Genomic DNA, 20,944 nt, shown 5'->3' with positions numbered 1-20,944 from the left:
CTTGCCCTTTAATGTTCTCAGTGAATAAAATTTTTCCCAGGCCCCATTCTTTTCTTCAAAGTAGTTTCCCAATGTAGATTATGAGAACCTGGTACTATATTTTTAGTGGGTTTAACAGATGCTCTTCTCCTACCCTATTGCTCACACACCCTGCCACTCTGAATTGGCAGAGTAACATGCTATCATTTTTCCAGCACACTTTTTACTTTAATTTACATTTTCTTTTTGGTCCTTTGAGAACCAAATCACTGCAACTGAGCTGCAGAAGGGAGTGAATGGGTGAATTAGCTGCTCCAAAAGAAGCAGATGAACCACTTGTCTGATTTTCTCAAATTTATTTGTTTAAAATTATTCACTTAAAAATTCCTGATCTGCAAATTACTCATTAGCAGTTTGGTATCAGTATTCAAAATTCAAGCTGTGATGGTTGATTTTTCATTGGACATGTGAAACCATCTATCATCTGTGTTTTCTCATTGTACAAATGCAACTCAGAATCCTTTTTCTGTTGTGAATAATTCATAAAACCAGCTCAAAATTTGCAAGTATTCACTATTTCTAAATGGGAAGTGAACCCAGAGGGGGTATAAGCATATTGCTGCCGATTTTTTTTTTTTTTTTAAATTTTTTTTCTGTACTTACCCTGCCTTGTGAAAGAGCTTTAACACTGATTTGGGCCAGTAGAACAGCAAAGGCTCCATCTGACAATTGTGGATTACTAAAGAAAATTCTGTCTTGCAAAGCTGAACATCAAAACACACAGTAATCCACAAACTGAGAGCTATTTTTGCTCGATGTAGAATCCCTAAAGGATGATCTCTGGTAATGGGCTTCTCTGCATCTCAAAGAAGTCTGCTAGTGTAGCAAAATCGTAAGAGAGTGCTTTTAAATACACTGCAATACAGTAAAGTCCTATCAATAACACCACAAGAGATTTCTTTGGGAGGAAGGGAGAAAGGAGTAATCAAACCACAAAATACAGGCTCATTTCAACTTAGAGCACCTGGGAAAGATGCTTTAGATGTCTGCTGAAATTTGGATATACTGAACAAGCAGCATTACTGTACATCTGTACATGTTACCTCCCTGCAAGAAACAAGTATACTGCTAAAAGTAACCCCCTTCTACACAGCAAATATAGCCCCTCTGTGCTCATGAACTGGAGTGGTGGGCACTCAGTCCACAGCTCTTTTCAAATGAGGGAAAAGCAGAGACCATAGTATACCTGAAGTGTAGACAGACATCAATATCACCATCAGGAATGGTGTTTATGCACAGGAAAATATTTTCACAAAGAATAGATATTTTCCAAGCATTCATGCAATCAAAACCTCTTCATACAAAGCAGATTTAACAAGGAGTCTAAACTTGGCCAGAGATGGAGGTGCATGGCATTCAGAATGAATGTTTATAAAAACTGCTCTCAACAAGGCATGTCCTGCATCAGGCAGAGATGGCTGGGGTTTTAAACAAGGAGCAGATAAACTCCACCAGTTGTGCATGTTGGTGTCATATTTGATGTTCCTTTCAATTGTTTCCTCTGACCTATAAATATTATCTTGAGCTTATCTAGTTTGAGCTTCAGCCAATTAATTCTGAGCTATGTCCCAGTCTCTGCTGACAGCAGATGTATTATTCCCTTGCAGTGGTCAGTTTGGAGCTTAGCATCATTCAAAGACAGGAGGTGTTGTGGTCAACAGCTTCTTCACTCGCTGATCATGCATTGAAGGCAGAGGGGAGAAACCAGTACCCTACAGAAGCTGTAACAAGAAAGCTCTCAGGAAAGGGATGTAAAATCTCTAACTCATTAGTAAGAATACTCAGCCAAGCTTCATTGCCTGTGCATATACAGAAAAATCCTCTTAAACTGGCACTAATGTCATCTGTGTACAAAAGTCCATTACCATAAATCCATCATCTCCATTGCAGCTTTTGGGTTCAATTTAGTTGACCAAAAGTTAGTCCCAATCCAGGCTTAAAAGAAACCCTGATTGTCATTTACTGATTTTGGAGACAAGGGGAGATGAGGGTTTCTCCACCAATTCTTACTAAAATTATCCCATTTCAAGATCTGATATTGGGGAAAGCTGTTTTCTCAAACAATTGCTTTTTTAGAGATGCTGGCAGCCTCCTTTCCCTTCAGCCATCTCCAGCAACAGGTCCTAATGCTATGTCCTGCAACAGGGAAGTTCATCTCTAGTTCTCAATTTTTGCCTTGTTGTCCCACCAGTTTCTCTCCAAGCTGCATCACCATGCAGAAAGATTGCTCCTTCCATCCCTTTTCCCACAGAGCCTGCTCTGTCACCATTGAGGCAGTGGCTCACAACAGCTTTGAGCAATATATCTGTCTGCAAAGTAGTTCAAGCAAGGCTCAACAAAGGATTTGGAGGCCAGACATCTCAAATGAGTTATTCAACAACTCCACTAGGCACAATTTTGTAGACACTTTTACGAAAGTTAAATAATATGTACGTTTCACAACCCCCTATAACTTTTGTGAGTGGTTCCTGGTGTTTGCCTGGAGCTGCTGAGTTTGAATCTAGAGGTCTGTATTCCCCATTGAGCAGCTTTCCAAATTTCCTGTTTGCTGCCAAATTTCCTGTTTGCTTGTTTAAGAACTGTTCATTGATGTTCAGTCAATGGACCATAATTCTCACTGCATGCTTAAAAAAATACAGATATTACGTTTTCCGAGATGGTTTACTGGAAAGCACTTGCTCTAAGATTTTTACTTCGGATACTTTACTGCCAGGTGAGTTAAGCAGCTAATAATCTTTGAGTTTGAGATGAACAATTTAAAACTGTCTTTCTATCCCTAGTTAAAAATTGAATTGAATTAAATTACGCCCTTGTGTTGTATTGTCTTTAAGTGATAATTAAAAACTTGCTGTGTGAAGTAAATATTGATGGCTTATGATTACTTTAATTGTTTTTTCCATCTGTATTCCCTGTTGATTAGCAAGGTGATTTCTGTTTGCTTTACCAGTAATTACACAATCTGCTGTAATGAGGTGTTCTCAAACAGCACTGAAATCCAATTTGTATTCTTGGGAAATTATCCTAAAAGCATGTGAATTTCATCTAGTTTCTGTTCAGAAAAGTACACAGGAGCAGAATGACAAAAATACAACCAAGGCAAAGTAAAAATAATACAGCTTGTCACTTGGAGAAGCATTTTAAGAATGAATTTATTAGTGTTCTTTACGAGTTATCAAAAATCCACGGGTTACAATAGGGTATATTATTTCAGAGTTCTTTTTTTTGACTAGTTTTCTTGCAGTTCCTCAAAGTTCATTTGGGATTTTTCAAGATGTCTCAGTGTACATTCTTCTGGGCCTCTGCTGATGACATAAACCTCCCAGATAACTAATAGGAAAGAGAATATGTCTCCAGAAGCCAGCGAGCCTGGTTCTGGGGAAAAAAAAAAAAAAAAAATAGAGAGAGAGAGAGAGAAATGCTGATTTACTACATATTGGCTAATTCGGGATAAGTGAAAAAAAAAATCCTCATGAAGATGAGATAAGTGGTTTTAATGTGTGTTAGCAGGTCAGCCGACGCTGTAAATCTCCCTTCTGCCTCCCCACATTTTATCTCAACATAACACATGCAAAAACATCCAAATGTCTTGTCTTATCTTGGTTTGCACCTCATGTTAGTTACCACATAGATGCTAAAAGGAGAGCAACCCGGCTTTGCCAAGTGGAAACACAAGCTTGGTTTCAGACAAGGCACAGAAGGACAAAGCATGCTCTGACTGGAGGAAAAGGGACAGTAAACGAAGGTGAGGGGAAAAGTCCAGCAGTAAGTGCAGCTCACTCCTGCCTACCTCTTGCAAAACTGTTGCAATATGAAGAATTACTGCAATCACTGAAGAATTTCAGTTACTGAGGGAGAATTACAGCTGTTGCAAGTGATGTAGAAAACCCATCTCAACTCAGATTGTACTGAATTAGGTTTACCACCATTTTTGTTCAAGTTATTTAAAGACGGAGCACATCTCAATGTCATTTTTTAGAAGAATATGCTTTAAAAGAAAAGAGTGAATAAAACCCTGGAGCTCTTGCATGCAGCTTGCTTGGCCCTTTTCTTACTGTGAGCGTAGCAGTCAAATTCCTTATACAGTGATGTTCTCCCCTGCATGGAGAATCAGAGCTGGGAGGGACATGTAGGCTGTATTTAACAGTCCAGAGTCCCACACACTCTGCAGGGACAGAGGAGTATTGTCCTACAGTTCCTATTCCTGATGACCAGCAAGCACTTTTGCAATCCCACAATTGTTGCAGACTGAAAAATGTCTTCCCACCACCCTCGGGGCTCCATCCAGGATGGTCAGTAGCAGCTCGAGAGACTGGTGCCAGCAGGAGGGGGAAGGAAGGAAGTAGTGGAGGGAGAGAAGCAGCCTGCAGAGGGATCACAGGGATCCTTTATCTGGGATTGGGGGCAGAGATCAAAGGAATTGGGATGAAATTTGAAAGCTGTGCCCCAGTGGTGTTGAGATTTTGTACTCGTCTCCTACCCTGCCTTTGGGGTGCTTTGTGCTAAGGCAAATGAAGATGAAGACTCCTACTTGTAGTATTGTCTTTTCTGGCAGAAATCGGGGATCCTATAATTCTTCAGAGTCCCTCTCTATCTTAGCATATTCAATACAATATTGGGATCAATCAGGTTCAAGAATCCAACTAAACAGAGATTATTTTCAAGCTAAGATTCTCATATTTCCCACATCAACTCAGTATTTTTCGTATTGATCTGGAACATTTGATAAAATAAATGCTGTAGTAAATTGAGCAAATCCAGAACAGCACCTTGTGGAAACTACCCAAACAGATTCTACCCAAACAGATTTTTTTCTCTCTCTCTCTTTTTTTTTTTTTTTCATCATGTCCTGCATAATTAGGGTTGATTCTAATCCTGCCCAGAAATAAACATGCCTTCAGCTCAGCACCTCAACTCCCACCAGCTGGGATGGAAATGTAGCAGAGTCAATGTGGCTGAGCCTCCAGGGCAATGTTCTCTCATTAATCACTATGCTCACCCCTGGCATTGTAACGCTATCTTCAAATAACAAATAATAATATTCCCATCTACTCCTGACAACAGCATTCAGCATCAAGAAGGTACACTGGGATGAATTGTGTGGTGGTTTTGGAGATCTTTTTAAGGGGAGAATATCTTTCCTCTTCAGCTGCCCTAAATCAAGGTTGTCTTCACACTGCATCTGGATGAGAAACAGAACATAGTCAATGATGAAGAAATTATTTTCCTCTAAATCCCAGTAGAAATACCAGACTTTTCAAGGCACAGCCACGACTGCTGCAACAAGGAGAAAGACTGGTCTTAGCCAAGGTTTGGCTGATCACGGAGCATTGTGTGGTCCCCAGAATTCACAGCAATCCCTCTGCCATCCCTACCCAATGCTGATAAATGGGACCTGGAGGTCTGGCAAAGGTGTCTGCTTGCAGTGAAAAGGTGATTTGAGATAAGCTGAAAATCCATTTGGAAAGGATGGGGTGGGAAAACTGCAAGTCAATAAGTCAGTTTTCCGTCTCAGTGGATGCAAGCTCAGAGCAGCAGGTTGTTTGACTTGCCCTCAGAAATTAGCTGAGGTTTAATTCTTGATTTGCAGCCATCTGCCTTGGGAATTGACTGGAGTTGTTAGAAAAGCCTGAGCAGGTGTATAGGAGGTGACAGATTAAGAGAACAGCGAGACATTAAGAGGCTCTTCTGGAAACCACCAGGAAGCAATTAGGATGCAGGAACAGTTTATTTAAAAGCATTTAAACCAACAGGAGTGGCACATGCTGTTTGCAACAAGGCTGCCCTCTGAAAAGGAAACATTGCTTTGAAAAGCATGGACATAAGGACTGAGAAACAAGCTGAGAAGATGGAATATTAACAGAGTTTCACAGCCTTTGTTTGAGTAGTAGATGAGGAATCAAAAAAATAAAAAGAAGAAAAAACATGAGTGGATGATGTAAAAGCCTTTTTTAACCTGAGTTATAAGAAGTAGTGTCAGGCTTTACAGGAGATAATTTTGTTTATAATTAATCTAGGCACTTGTGTAGCCCATCATATTATAATACACGAGAGCACTCCACAAGCAGTAATGAACTCTGCTGCTGGTGAGAGAAGCTATTCATTAACTTGTTTGCAAACGCACTTTCATCTCCATGCTATGGACTAACTCCAGAGCAGTGCTAAGAAGTTTGTAGTCTTTACCTGAATGTGAGGGTTGTGATTCAAGGAAACGGATAGCAGAGATGAGAATTTGGTTTAGGTCACCGTAGTGTCTCTCTAGTGTCCTAATTTTAAGACTTTCCTTTAACTTTATGTCATTCATAACATGCAATTTCTGGATTGACAGGTGCAATCATACAGTTAGGCATCTATATGGCAGAAAATGTAATGTTGGAGTGAAAAGGTAAAGAGATATTTAAAAAAACTATGGTGATAATAAACATCTGCTTAGAAATGGTAGACGTTAAAGGGAATACCAACCTTATTACAAGCCCTTTTCTCCCAACAGTATTTCAGAGTGGCAATAAAAAGTTCCATGTATTTCAATTTATTTGCAAATTCCCCTTTTCCTGTAGTTTTTCCAGTTTGCATTTGAGGTACAGGCCTAATTTTGTTCCTTTTCAAATCAAGGGGAGCAACTTGGGACCACAGGCCTGGCTCTTAAAGACACTGGGCTGCCACTCTGGCTGTGAAGATATCTTTGGGTATCCTTGGCAGCAATGGACAGGAGAAACCAGACTGGATTGAAAAGAGGCACCCAAAGTAATCCAAGCTCTCTTTCTTCTACTTTTTTTTTTTTTTTTTTAAAGCACAATTAGCAAGTCAGACAGGTGTTCCTGGGGCACACAAAAAGCTATTTGAAAGCATTGGGGGCCTGCATTAGCTGAAACTGCTTATTTAAATAAGTGGCCAGAGCTTTCAACTCAGCTGCTGTGTTCCCTTTCAGATGTCTTTTTTTCCCCTGCTCCCTCCCCTCTAATTTGAACAAGCAGGTTAATTTGATGAAATCCCTAGCTGCATAAAACATACGCTGTTGCCCAAAATGGGAAGGAGGTCCCCTCTTCTCTATGAGACAGCAGCTTGCAGGGTATTGCTCACGGCTGTGTGCTGCAGCAAGTAGACATTTAGTAGAGCTTCTCATTGTTCTCATGGGTTTTAGGATTTATATGACCAGCTAAGGACGATTTTTACTGTTGCTCAGGCCAAAATCCTTGTTCCCTGGGCTCTGCTATTAATTCATCTCAGTGGTGATCTGGGGTTAATTCAAAAATGCTGTCTATGCCGAGTAGCATCTGCCTTTGAATGGTTCTGCTCAGGTCTGCCTCCAGCTTGGTCCAGTGGATGCTCGCTGGTTATCTGAGATGATGTGTTTTAGGCTGGTGGGAAGGAACACAAAAAAGAGGGGAACAGTCTCTATTCCAGCTCAAACCCACCTCCTCTCTATAGGAAACCTTGTCAGCCTCAGGTGAAACACTGCTCCCAAAGACTGCACCCCTTGGATTACTGCCACCAAGCATAATTTCATGGGTAGGGAGTCTGTGCATGCTGCTAATATGCTATTAAAACGTATGCATATAGGAAGGAACCCTACTACTGTTATAAATACAATTACTCCTTGGGAGAGACTCTGTGATCTTTTGATTAAAGATCGTTTCCCTTGTGTGTGCTGAAAGGAAGCTGCATTATTGCACTTCCTACTTTATAACTGTTTTGCTGCAGCCTTAAAAATCTCTTCTGACAGCTTTACTGGGGTTTATATTGGTTTACAACACTGATTTCTTAAATCACTGTCAGATAATGAAGATGTATATACCTATTGTATAACTTTATTTCTGTGTGTTCATAGTGAACAATTTTAATAGTCAAAAAATGCTGCATATCTGTTAACTGATGAATTGCTGTGAGCACCAATGTGAGCACACTGGGAACCTAACTCTACATGGGTGCCACCTGGGTACAAATACATTAATCATATTTCTTATCTCAAGAATAACAATATTCCGCTAAAATAATTAAACAAAAAAGTGGCAGTTACTGAAAAAGTGTCCTGATTCCTAGAAAAGACTTTTTTTGGGGTCAAATATAATCTAGTAGTGGACTGTGAAAATAATTAAGAAGTTCAGACATTCATCTCATTAGAAAATTGTAGCAATAACTTTGAACAGTTATCGGTGAGGCTAGCTTCTCTACAGAGATCATTGCCTGTGTTCTAGCAGTCCAGATTCATTGATTCTTCTTGATTTTCCCCTCAAAAGACCTATGAATGTCATACAAGAGGGCACTCCAGACCTGTGCTGCTAATGACACTAAACGATGTAGATGACAGGAGGTTGGCTTTCAGAACACCAGCCACAGGCCTGATAATCCCCATAGCTGGTATTTCTAGTGTTCAATGCAGTCACAAGATTTAAAAGCTCTCATTTTTCACTTGAGCATAACACTGAAAATGGCAAAAATGAAGCTGTGGGGTTCATTTATCTTTCCCTTTACCCAGCTCCAGAAGGCTGTCATACAAATCATTGTAAAATCTGTATGGATAAACTTGTATATAGAAATACAGGTCTATAGCTATCTAGATCTAATATATTTATAGAGATAAAATATTTATAGATACATAGATAAAACTATCTCTGGACAAAGAAAGTAAGGAACAGGGGCAAAATCTTCCCTAAATGCCAGGATCAGAGAGAACTCAACAACACCTGCCTGTCTACAATGGCAAAAATAAGCCAAGGTGTGTAGGTAACATCAACATGGCTTTGCCTGAAGCCTGAGCTTTGCTGGGAAACTCTACCATTGAGCTGGGCAATAAATGCTGACTCTTTCAGGGTTTCCACTCTTTTGGGGTGGACTAAATTTTGGGAAGTTGCTGATAGTGCTGAGCTCTTGTTGAGCTGTGCTGAGATTATCTGAGGAAAGCAAAGGGGAAGAGCTGACACGTGTTTGAAATCCTAGCACATGCAATTGGTGAGACTTTTGCCGTTAATGTCTGTGAAGACAGGATTGCATACTCCAATTTATGAGGACTACTCTCCACCTCAGGGACCCTCATTGCTGGCCAGGTTGCACACTGGGTTTCACAATAGATAGAAAATTCCAGTGACAACATTGTCCTGGACACTTCAGAGGCACAAAATGAACAGCAAGTCCAGGGGATAAGGAACAGTCTAGAGCTAACATGGAGGATATTATTACTTGATTAAGGGTAAGGAAGGTTTAGATGGAAAGCTTCTTAGTAAGATCTAGCAGGTTCTGGAAAGACTCTCAAGGGAAATGCTAGAAGCAGAGCATCTGCAAATGAGAACAATGGTAAGGCTTCTTGGGTCAGAAGAAGTGCACAGGAGGATGAGAGACTCTGTAGCTTACCTGTTAGCACACATGCTATGTGAAAGGTGAAGGTGAAGTGAAAGCTCAAGCCCAACAGCAAGTTGTGGATTTTATGGGAAATGGTTCCAGGCAATAGTGACTCCTTAGGATTCACCTGCTCTCCACAAAGTTACAGTGCTGCCTGGTCTTCAGAGGTTGCTTTTTCTCTGAAAAACCTACAAAACTATTTGCAAACACATACGGAAAGGATTAGAAGTGTGTGCTATATTGTCAGTCTGGAGGTTACATTGACCTTTGAGGTGTTTTCTGGATGCCAGCACGTTTCTGATACTGAGCAGAGCACAAAGCAGAACCTTAGAACAGCTTTGGGCTGCACGGCCTTGTAACAGGAAAAAAAAATAACAGAAACAGCTGACTTCACCTTTTGCTGTGATTATGTGGGGCAGTCAGCACCAATTTTGAAAACTGCTTGATTTTTTTCCTAAAAATAGCCTTCCGAATCACTTTTAATCAAGTTCAAATGGCCAAGTCTCTGCTTTAGTAACTCTCCTATAAATAAAATTTGACGGGGATACCTTCAAAACCAATATCCAAGCACTTAAACAAGTTGTGTCAAACTCAGTTCTGAGTCCAGCCTTGTAAATTGCCAAATATCACACAGCTTCATGGCCTAATCCTCTGAAGAGATATCTAATGCTGTGTAAATCTGTGTCCGGAGGACAACAGCACCTGTGATGTGTTTCAGGGTGACACTTACAGCACTCTAAAGAAAATGGTAATCCACTCAGATCCAAAGTCTGGTCTTGCAGGATTTGAATAGAACATCTTCTGCCTTGATAGAAAGGGGAGTTATAGGACATAAATCCAGGCTGAGGGAACAAGCATGCAGATGCACAAACCCAAGCAGTTCGAAGACCTAGAGAAGATCTGACTTTCAGTCATTGTGGATGAAGTTAGCAAAGAAGTGTGTTGGGTGTTCTGTATTTGATTAATTTTCTTTTAAATCTCTACATTCATTTTACAAATGAATGAGCTTCCCTTGGTTTGTGAGTGTATGCATCTTGGTTTCTATCACTGAGTGTGCTATCATCGAGCTCTTTTTCTTATACCTTCAGCCTTTCTGGATAGGAAGCTCCAAGGCTTTGTGGGGTTAAGTCTGCTTTCCACACTAAATTTTCCATCAAAGACAGAAATATGCACCACAGTGTTACTCCTATTATAATATCTTACTAATGCCAGTTATATTACAATTTTAAGATTGCTTATTTGAATGGCTTTAGTATGTAAGTATGCTATGCATTTACTTACTGCTATTAGACAAATCATAGATTCACAGAATCATAGAAATGTTTGGGTTGGAAGTGACCTTAAAGATCATCTAGTATCAACTCTCCTGCCATGGGCAGGGACACCTTCCACTAGCTTGCTGCTCAAAGCCCCATCTAAATCCTTCAGTCCTTTCTCATTATTTAGGCACCATTAAGTCAATGGGGAGAGTGAGTGAAAGGAGGCGGCTTTGGACTGTAGGTTAATGCAGCTTCAGAGTACAAGAGGTAATCAAGGGTGGTGAGAAATAGGGAAGACAGAAAATGGGTGCTGTCTCAGTTTGGAAGTGTTGGTGAGTTTAAGATAGTTTTTAAGTCAAACCCGGATTTTCATCTCTATTAAAACTGAGCATTGACTGACCAGGATTTAGGTGAAAGAAGCATGTCAAACCTATAACATTACTTTAAAATAGCTTCTTAGGCATGCTCACACCTGCTTTCTTAGAGATGGAAGCGAAGGCTTCACTGGCGATTTTTACCTCCCCAGTGTCTAAGGGGCCTAAGACATCAAACCTTGAATCCAGTCTGTCTGTCTACTGTGATGTTTTTATAGCACACTCACCATTAAAATGAAGAAGTGTTTATTAAGACCTTCCTTCCATGTCAGCCTCTGGGTCTATATACACAGCAGGTGAGTTTGTGTCATGCCTTGTTAAAGAGTGACATGTTAAAGCATGACAGTCAACCTCTGTGCCACTTAGTCGTCTGCAGAGGTGGGCTGTTTTATCCTGGCAGATATCCAGCCCATTGCATCCAGCCCAGGCTTAGTGTCTCTGAGACCTCCTGCCCTTAGGCTCACTGTCAACCACATGCCACAATAAAACCATCAATAGGTAAATAATTTAAGAAATTAGTCAAGTTTTACAAAGATTCTTAGCTGTGCAGACAGTACTTGTACATAAATGAATGCATATTCAGGAGAAAGGCTGCTCCAAAGAGGACACTAGCTTGAGACTTAGGAGACCAGGCTTTATGTTCTCCTGCTTTATCACAAACCTCATGGGTGATTCTGGGCTGGCCAGCCAGCAGTGGGGTTCAGAGGAAAAATCATCCCATCCTAAAATGAAAAGGAATATTTCCCACCAGAGCTGTCTGACTTCATGGGGGACCCTAGAGTTTCCTTTTACATTAAGCACCTGTTTTTTATATAGTGTAGAAGAATCCCTGTTTTTAGACTTAGCTGCTATCTTTAAATGGCAATAAAGCACAGTCCTTCCAGATAAACTCTGCACACTCACATTGGTGAGTGTGAGATAATCTGATACTACGGTAACTGGGGCTGTGAAATCAGCTAAAGATGGGAGTAAGAAAACTGTGATGAGCAAAATGCATAGGTCTCGCTCTTCTAAGAAAATGATATTTTATAATATGTGACAGTTAATTTTGGTTCTTTTTTTAATACATGCAAATTGGCATGATACCTATGGTGGTGGAGAGCTGTTTGTTTCTCACTGCCTCAGGCTGTGAACACTGATTTGAGCATACAAAACCCAGTTGCTCTATGTATTTTTTAATCTGACTCATAATGTCTACTGCCATTCAGCTCATCCAGACTCCAGTCCTGTGCCTGGTAGCATCCACATTTCTGACCAGCAGGGCACTACAAAAGCTCTGAGAACATGAGCAGCATTGGAACCCCTCCTTGCTGTCTCCAGATTTGGAAATAGACAGTTTATTTCAAATAAATAATCTCTGAGAGATATAAACTTCAATGCTGAGCACCTGTCAAGTTTCCTTCTCCTTCAGAGACTGTGCAGAAACCAGAAAAAGTGAGAAAGTGCAGAATCAGTGAGTCATGCACATCATTCTTTTAGAGTCTATGGTATAAAGTCATGTCTATCAGCAATCTAGAAGACTTGTTTCTAATCAGTAAGTTTAAGATTAGTAATTGAATGGTAATGCTGAAATCTTTAATCTCTGTTGGAAATGGTTAGATCTTACAGGTGCTTTCATCCAGAAAGCCCTAAATTATAACACTTACGTGACTCATATTTTCAATAGTCAAATATACACACACCTTGAGGAGTGTACAGGAAACCTACAGCATGGGTGTCACAGAATGGTGATTTTGTAACAGTGATCTCCTTTCTCATCCACTTTGTGCAAGCTGACATTAAGAGGATTTCTGTGTGCTTAGTTAAAAAGAAAACCGCCAACTTTGAAAGTCTATATTTCTATAAACTTTGTGGAAACAAAGGTTTTGTAAGAGTTCTGTATATGTGTGGATGTAAAAATCTCCTTTCCTCTCTGTTGGTCTAATTTAATGTCTTCCATTTAAGATTTTTTTTCCACTGTTCCACTAACCAGTTGTTTCTTTTCAGGAAGGAAAGTCAGAAGAGAAGGAAAATGTCAGGAGTATACTAACAGATTGGATTTTTACTTTGTGTCTCCATTCAGGTCTCTTTAATAAGCCTCATCGCCAATTCACTTGGATACTCTGAGATGGGTCCGATTAAATCCCTCAGGACGCTCCGAGCTCTGCGACCATTAAGAGCATTGTCACGATTTGAAGGGATGAGGGTAAGACTATATGAAGCATCGATCAAAGATCAACTGTGTGACATCAAGCATGTAACAGGGAACTGTTGCATGTGGTTTTATCTTCATTTTGTCTGCCAAAGGAAAGGCATTATAATGCTGTATCAGAACAACAATATCAGAAATCCCTCCTTTGTCTTGATTGCAATTGTACCTTTACAGCTTTATCCTCTGGTGGATTTAATGATAAACTAATCCTGCTGTCTAACTTGTCATATTGCTTTTTAAAAAACAGCTTTTTGACTGAGGAAGCATCTGGCTAACAATTACGTCTCAATTATAAGACATATTCGGGGAATAACCAAGCTACAAGTTTGCTCTCTGCTTTTGACATGTATTAAAATGAGACTGACTGGGAAAGTTCTTAAGGACTTTTTCATTAATAATTAAAACAAAAATTAGAAATGCTAAAGATAGGGAAAGCAAATGAATGACTATATAAAATCATTCCTTTGAACAGATTGTGGGGTTTAACGTGGAATGTCAAGGTTAACATTAAAACCATGTCGCTTGTGCTTGTTGCTCCATCTTGTGCATCCATCTCTTTCTCTTCTGCATTCCTTTGCCAGAGTGGCTATATCTACACAGCATACCTGTTTATTTGTTAAGCCTACCTGCTACACTAATCAATTATTGCCTAGATAAGCACTTTATTTAACTCCTTGCACCATGCATGACTTGCAGATGGTGACAACTGTGTTCTGTATGAGCTGAGGTTACTGCTAATCTTGCAGATTGCATAGCAAGATAAAGCAAATGTGTAAGAAAATTACACGTAGACAAACTTACAACATCTGACGATCCCAACTCTGTTAGGCCAATGAAAATGCTACAGCATTCATACTGAGGTATATTCAGGGTAAAGCCTTCCTGTAGACAAAAATTTTGTCTGAGTCATCAGTGACTAAAATGTGTAGTTCATGCACTGAGCTCCTAGCAGTTAAGTGTTCTCATTACAGTACCCTTGCAGTAGGACAGACTGAAGGCTAGAGAGTCTAATGACTGAGATAACACAGGAAATATGGTAATAGAGCAATTTATGAAAACCCTGTACCCATACTTTGTCTCTTCTGTGGATGACCAGAATTGGGGATCTATGTGTTTTTCCCACAGACCTTTTGATTACCTAAATCACATTATTTTGGCCGATGAAGATCAAACAAATCTAGTTGCAGACTATTCTCTTCTGTGTTAGTAGTAAGACAAAAAAATTCAAAAAGTTCTATTCATCTGAGTACCCAAACCTGAATTGTTTTGTTCACCACACTCTTTTCATCAAACACAGGCAATATTTTAAATGTTATTCACAAAATAAAACAAAAGCAAACTGCAGATCATCAGCTGCCACAAAGTGATGTTGCACTACTGACATTAATTAAAGCTCTCACTCCTACGTCATTTGATGACCTCACTCCAAGTCTTTATTAAACATTTGCAAATTGAGCAAATGTTGGTATCAGCAAAAGCTGCACTAGTTTAACTACCAGAGTGATTTGTGCACATACTCTCAAATCAATTTAAATCTGGCTTATGAAGGTTTAGCTTCTACTAGTGGATTTGCAAGTTCAAGCAAAACCCCTATAACGTATTATAAGCTGACATAAGACTCATGACTTTGCATCAGTTTAACTAAATTGGATTCAAACCTGAAAAGCAGTGGGAAGACTAGCCCAAAGCATCAGAAAAGTGAAATTGAAATAAGAGAGAAATAACGTGAAAAAGTTTGCATCTCTATCTGAGACTAGCAAGAGGTTGGCTTGGTGGAGATCTTATGTGGCGTAGACATACGCGTCAGTCCAGCAAGTTTCCTTCCTAACATGTTCATACTTGTAAGCCCCCCTGATCCCTGACTCAAGATCCCTTTTCTTCCCTGTACCATTGCAGTAGCTGAAATATATTCAGTCACTGAGGAGGTAGTGAATTAGCTTGTAAACTATGATAAAGTGTAATTGAGAATACGTGCTACTGGAAAATCAAATCGTTTTATTTTTAGTTTGTCTAACCACACTTAACATGACTAGGGACAGTTAGACCTTTCATTATGAGGAGTTCATATGCTCCAAAATGCACAGGAAAATTGCCAGCACAGTGATGGATTAAATAATGATAACGTTGAGAAGCAAACACTGACAGTAAGAAAATAATAATAGCTTGCTCTATTATAACATCTTCTTCTCAAATAACTGAAAGATCTCTGCATGGCTAGAACAGGAGAAAGTAAGTTCTCATTTATACTGCAATAAGACTTATTTCATTGACACTGTACATAAACTTTGGAAACAATTGGTCCTGAAGCAAAGGCACAGAGTAGCACTTCGATGGCCAAGAGGACCTGTTACCATCAGACTTCAGTCCTTTCCCTGTCTTCAAACAGGCTGGGACGTGTCTGAGTTTGACACAAGTCTCAGCAGCTCCCATCCCATGAGATGCCTGCAAAATAAGGCTGAACTGTTGCCATGCTGCCTCTCTGTCCCCCAAAAAGCCCCCAGTAAGACCAGTATGCCACCTGACTGTTACTGTAGACCCTGGGGGTTTCCATGCATGTGCCACCACCCTGCCTCACCCACTGCTTTCCAGGCCATATTAAGGCCCAGCATAAATTAATTTAGGGCTGCCTGTCCCAAAACCATGAAGTCTCCAATGTCACCTCATGTGTTGTCCTTCAGGGAATTATTTCAGAGGTGTCATTTCCCTGCAAATTTCTTCCCAGCAAGGGAGGTTATTGCAGTATTTTAGAAGGATGAGTGGGATGATGATACACCATTTAATGTGAAAATGATATAGGCAAAGTCATGGTGAGGCTGCTACAAGATACATGCAGGAAAGAAATAGCATAATTAATGCTAGTTAGCATGATTTCATGGGAATAGTTCTTGTAAAAATGATATGGTCCTTTGATTTGATTACAAATTATGCTGATGATGGTAACCGTGCTGATATAATATCCTTAGATTTCAGAGAGGAATCTGATACCACGGGACATTGTGATGAAAAGACGAGCTTTGTACCAAGCCAAGTAAACGTATTTTAAATTAATTTTAAAAGAGTGATGGGTCTCGAAAAGTAATCGTAAAGAGTGATGACACTGTAAATTCAGTGATGAGTGTCTCAGAATGAGAACTGTCCTTAATCTGGACTTTAACAGCACCTGGAAGAGAATATAAAATCTTTGATGACAACACACAAAGTGAGCGGAGTAGTAAATGATATTATGGATAAGAGAATTATCCTGACTGATCTGGATCACAGTGAAAAACAAATCAATTGTACAACATGCATTTGAATAAAACCGCATACATCATACACCTCAGGAGGAGGAAAGTAGGTCACTCTGGGGGATGTTTCTAGGAAAACAGCAGCTGAGAAGGACTTAGGGACTGGGATGACTGTTCAACAGGACATAAGCTTTTGGGCAGGTCAGATAAATGAGGTGACTATTACAGTCCCTCAATATACAGGGAAATAATCCAGCAAGCAGTGGGAGAGAGCAGTGGTTCAATACTGGCATTCCACCAAACTGCTGGAAATGGGGTGTTAAAAATGGGAAAGTCTATGCAGGGGGCTACGAGTGTGATTAGAAATCTGAAGGAACGATGACAATTACAAAGAAGATCTGTGTTTTTTTAATTACCCAAAGCAATGTTCAGTGGTAACTCACCTTCAGTGAAGATGGGAATGATAGAAGATATCTAACAGCAGATAACTTGTGCTTCAAGTACAACAAATTCAATCTAAAAGTACAGCACCTGTTTCTAACAGTGAAGGCAAAGGACACCAGGAATAGATTATCTAATAATAAAATTTTTGTCTGTTATTTGACATCATAACACTGTAAATTAGATGTCTTTGGAAAAGCTGTGCCCAGGCTTGTCTAGGAGTTATAGCCTGGGCCTGAAATTACTGCAGGAAGTCTGGTGGGCTGTGTTGTAGCACAGGGAGGATTAACATATCGTGCAAGTCTATTTCTGGATTTAAAGTCTGAATCAGCTTCAGCTGAGGAGCTGGCTCACGAGATCAGGAGACCTGGGGACCAGGCACAGGCTACAGATTTGCACCACTGTGGATTAGGGCAGAGTGTGGCTCAGTTTCTAGGCTGTCCCTGAAGGAGTCACCTGGAAGGTGGTTTCACCTATAAAGGTATTGATGAAAATCAAGAGGTATAAAACGTTTTCTTATACATGGTTATATATGTTGCTGTTCTTAGATGAAGCAGAAATTCAACTTTCTCCATGGCAAGATTTGCAGCTGAACTTTTAACATGAATTTATGAAAATAACTCGCCTTTATAGATCCAGGTCTTTAAGTCCTCACACTTGTCTCAGTGCAAATCAGGAGTGTTTCCAGCAGGCCAAATGGCATCATGCTGGCATAAGAGCAGAAGCAGCAAGAGAAGAATGAAACCCCCTGTTAATAATTCATTCAGAGAGGTGTTACAGGATTTGCTCCAGCCTCATGTCATGTTTTGTTATCTACAAGCTGTTGAACATAATTCAGCAGGAGGAAAAAAGCAGGATTCAGTCATGGGCATTGCTTGCACTGATGAAACCTGAATGTCTGTCATGTCACAGGGCTTGTGGGTGGGAGTTAGGTTCAGCAGCATATGTAACATAAGTGCAGTTGCCTTGTCCTGACATGGATCAAAATTAAACAAAAATATTGTCCCACATAGCAGCAAATCAAAGCTACTTTGCAAGGGCTGAGGCTATATCTAAATAAGCCCTTGATTTGGAAATTATTTAGCATTTTGGTTAACATAGTAAATTTGGTCTTAAAACAATGAAGCTAGAAATTAACATCCAAAACTGAAAGATAAAATTAGGAAGGAAAAAAAACCAAACAGACAGACACTGAAAAGTCATCAGGAATGAGCCTATACAGAAAAAAATTAAAAAAAAAATGGTCAAGCAGCTTTTCCTGGGTGAAAATTAGCTTCATTCATAAATGCACAAAATATAAATCTGAGTTTTGAAAGATCTACGTAATTTTGTATTGTATATTGTAGATGAAGCTGCTGTATACATGCGTGAAACCCATTTTATTCTTTCCGGGTATTTTTCTTCCTCAGCAATGCAAGAATGATGGGGAAACGAATGTTACATTAGTAGTTTGTTAGAAAATTGGACAGTAATACAAGAGAAAACAAGACCTGACATTTTCCATAATCAGATTCACAACTGAATAAAATTTCATTTTTATAGATCAATATCACCTTGTCTCAGTTTCAGAAATGTAGATGGAGGAGAGGAAGAGCTTAGTGTCTGCCTACTAGATTCTAATCTCCAAAGCATGAGCAGAGATGGAGACAAATTCATGTAGTGATGTAGTGGGGCTGGTGTCTGCAGCAATGCTGTCAGGCAGCTTTGCCTGAATCGTGCAATGACAGCATCTCCAAAAGCTGTGAATATGGAGAAACCTTGTTGACATAGAAAGGAGAAGATTACATTTTGTGATAGTGTTCTTCCCTCAGAAAATATCTTTAGTATAACGTTTGGCATGCATAAATGTCTTAATGCTCAAAACAGTAAATGATGTGCATCTTGCCAGGTTGATGTACTGGTATTATAATGCTGCATTCAAACCTGACAGCTGTAGAGGGTCTGTAGATGGTCCGACCTTTATTTCTTTTACATGGCTTCAGAATGGTGTCCATTGCCAGTGCCATTATTCCCACACCTTAAAAGTTCCTTTTGCTTTTCAATTTTATGTATGATTTTACACAGGGGTTTACACCCCTGTCTGGGTTGGTGTGTAGGAGCTGTACAGAATGTCACATGAAAAAAATAACATATTTTTGTTAAATTAGTCTGGTTTCACTGTTTTAATCATGCATACTGATCAGACAGAGGAAGCTGGCTTTAGTACAATATGTCTCAATCAGTTATTATTTAAATAAGCAAAATTTATCACAGCTAGAGTTCACATCCCAAGAACTATGGAGACCTGAGTTCAGTAAAAGTTTTCAGAAATGTTTTTTTGTCTATTTTGAGAAACTTTGATGTACCCCAGCTGTTTCCAATTAATCCTATGATTATGAAAGGCAGTTTGACTGAAGTGTATTATCCAGTAGGATCTGAGAGGTCAAGATGACTTCACAGATTGCTCCTGAATTAAAAGATTCCTCTTGAAAAAGCATCATCCCATGGGTGGGATGCCAAAAGATTAGCTCTTCAATTACAAAAGGAAAAAAAATAATCATGTGTGAAGCCTTTAATGGTGGTCTGGCTCCTTAGGTAGTGTGAGTAGTTATCTACCTGTCGCCATGTGAGGGTTCAGCTTAGTTAATCAACGGTGTACAACAGCTTGTTAGCAAAGTGTCTATATTAAGTGCTGACATTAATCCTGTTTTTCCTCTCCTGTTTCCCCCAAGGTGGTGGTCAATGCCCTCGTGGGAGCCATCCCTTCCATCATGAATGTTCTGCTCGTCTGCCTCATCTTTTGGCTTATCTTTAGCATCATGGGAGTGAACCTTTTCGCTGGGAAGTTTGGGAAGTGCATTAATAAGACAGAGGGAGATATGCCTTTAGATTCTAAAATTATTAACAACATGAGTGACTGTATACTCTATAACGTGTCAGGCACATTTTACTGGACAAAAGTTAAAGTTAACTTCGATAATGTTGGTGCTGGGTACCTGGCTCTGCTACAAGTGGTAAGTGTGACTGTCACAAATTAATGGGCAAATGTTTCTTATCCCCACTGAAATCTTCAGTTTAAAGGCTCAGGTTAATCTCTATGCTTTTCTGGGTTTTTCAGTCTTACTCATCAGGGAAATGCCTTTCCTCAGGTGTAAATGAGTCATATTTGGCATATTAATTTGGCTTAAAGATATTTATGGCAGCTTCTGATTTTAATGTGAGTTTCTGGTGCATCACTAATACAGTCCTCTGGGAGGTGATTGGACTATTGAGGTCAATTAAAGACCATTTTGTCAATACTGTGATCCAGAGCAGAGTTCAGGTCCAGAAACAAAAAGTCATTGTCCAGGAAAGACTGTTCATGCAGACGGAGTGCACTGGCCTTCCTGAACATTCTGGGACTTCATTATATCCTGCTGGGAAAAATGAAGATACAGTGCCTTCAATTACTCAGCTCAAGTTATTGCATAAAGCTGTAGTCACAGAGGAATCTTAATTTACAGTCCTCTGGTCACCTTCCATGGATATATTCAAGAAGGACACTGGTGCTTCTCATTCTGGTTCCTCCCCTCATTTCCACCTGCTAAACTTAATTCAGATTCAACCTAACTATGAAATGTGGTGGTGATCAGATTGCTGTAACTCCATACAGCCTGGTCTCTCTGGAAAGGTGTCAAGAGCATATTAGAGAAGAGACTGTGATCTATAAAGACAGAAGTAAACCACTTTTACAACCTTTTTCAGCAGCAAATGTAAAACATGGATAAACAGGTTGTATGCACTAAGATTTACTGTGTTGTGATGTACTGCAACCTAATGGATAGAGATGCAGGGGACTCCATCTTGCCCAGGCTCTGCCACTGGACTGCCAAGTGATTTTAGAAAAAATGCTTTGTGTTTCAGTGCCATGAGGCCCTCATGTAAATAGTGGTAACTATACTTATTTCCTTTGTTCATAATTTGCTCTGAAGCTTAGTGATGACAGGGGCTGGATAAACATTAGGAGTGTTTGTTGTGTTGCCATTTATGTATGTAGAGTTAAAGAAGTCCCTTGATACATCCTTTGACAGGGAGATAACTTTCTTGAAGCACCTGTGATGA

General features: G+C 39.7%; 1 protein-coding gene across 4 annotated transcripts in view; it reads left to right on the top strand.

Moving 5' to 3' along the window:
- LOC141943660 (sodium channel protein type 5 subunit alpha-like) overlaps nucleotides 1-20,944 on the top strand; it is a 223,804-nt gene that overhangs the window by 185,958 nt on the left and 16,902 nt on the right. For all 4 annotated transcript variants that reach the window (XM_074869336.1, XM_074869320.1, XM_074869328.1 and 1 more), the window contains 2 exons: nucleotides 13,068-13,190; nucleotides 19,576-19,857. In XM_074869336.1, coding sequence (XP_074725437.1) covers nucleotides 13,068-13,190; nucleotides 19,576-19,857 — 405 coding nt within the window. The remainder of the gene's footprint in view (nucleotides 1-13,067; nucleotides 13,191-19,575; nucleotides 19,858-20,944) is intronic.

Source organism: Strix uralensis, chromosome 1 (assembly GCF_047716275.1).
Source record: "Strix uralensis isolate ZFMK-TIS-50842 chromosome 1, bStrUra1, whole genome shotgun sequence".
In the NCBI taxonomy this organism is placed as follows: Eukaryota; Metazoa; Chordata; class Aves; order Strigiformes; family Strigidae; genus Strix; species Strix uralensis.
The sequence above is the reverse complement of the archived record's forward strand: the minus strand, read 5'-3'. Positions and strand labels throughout refer to the sequence as shown.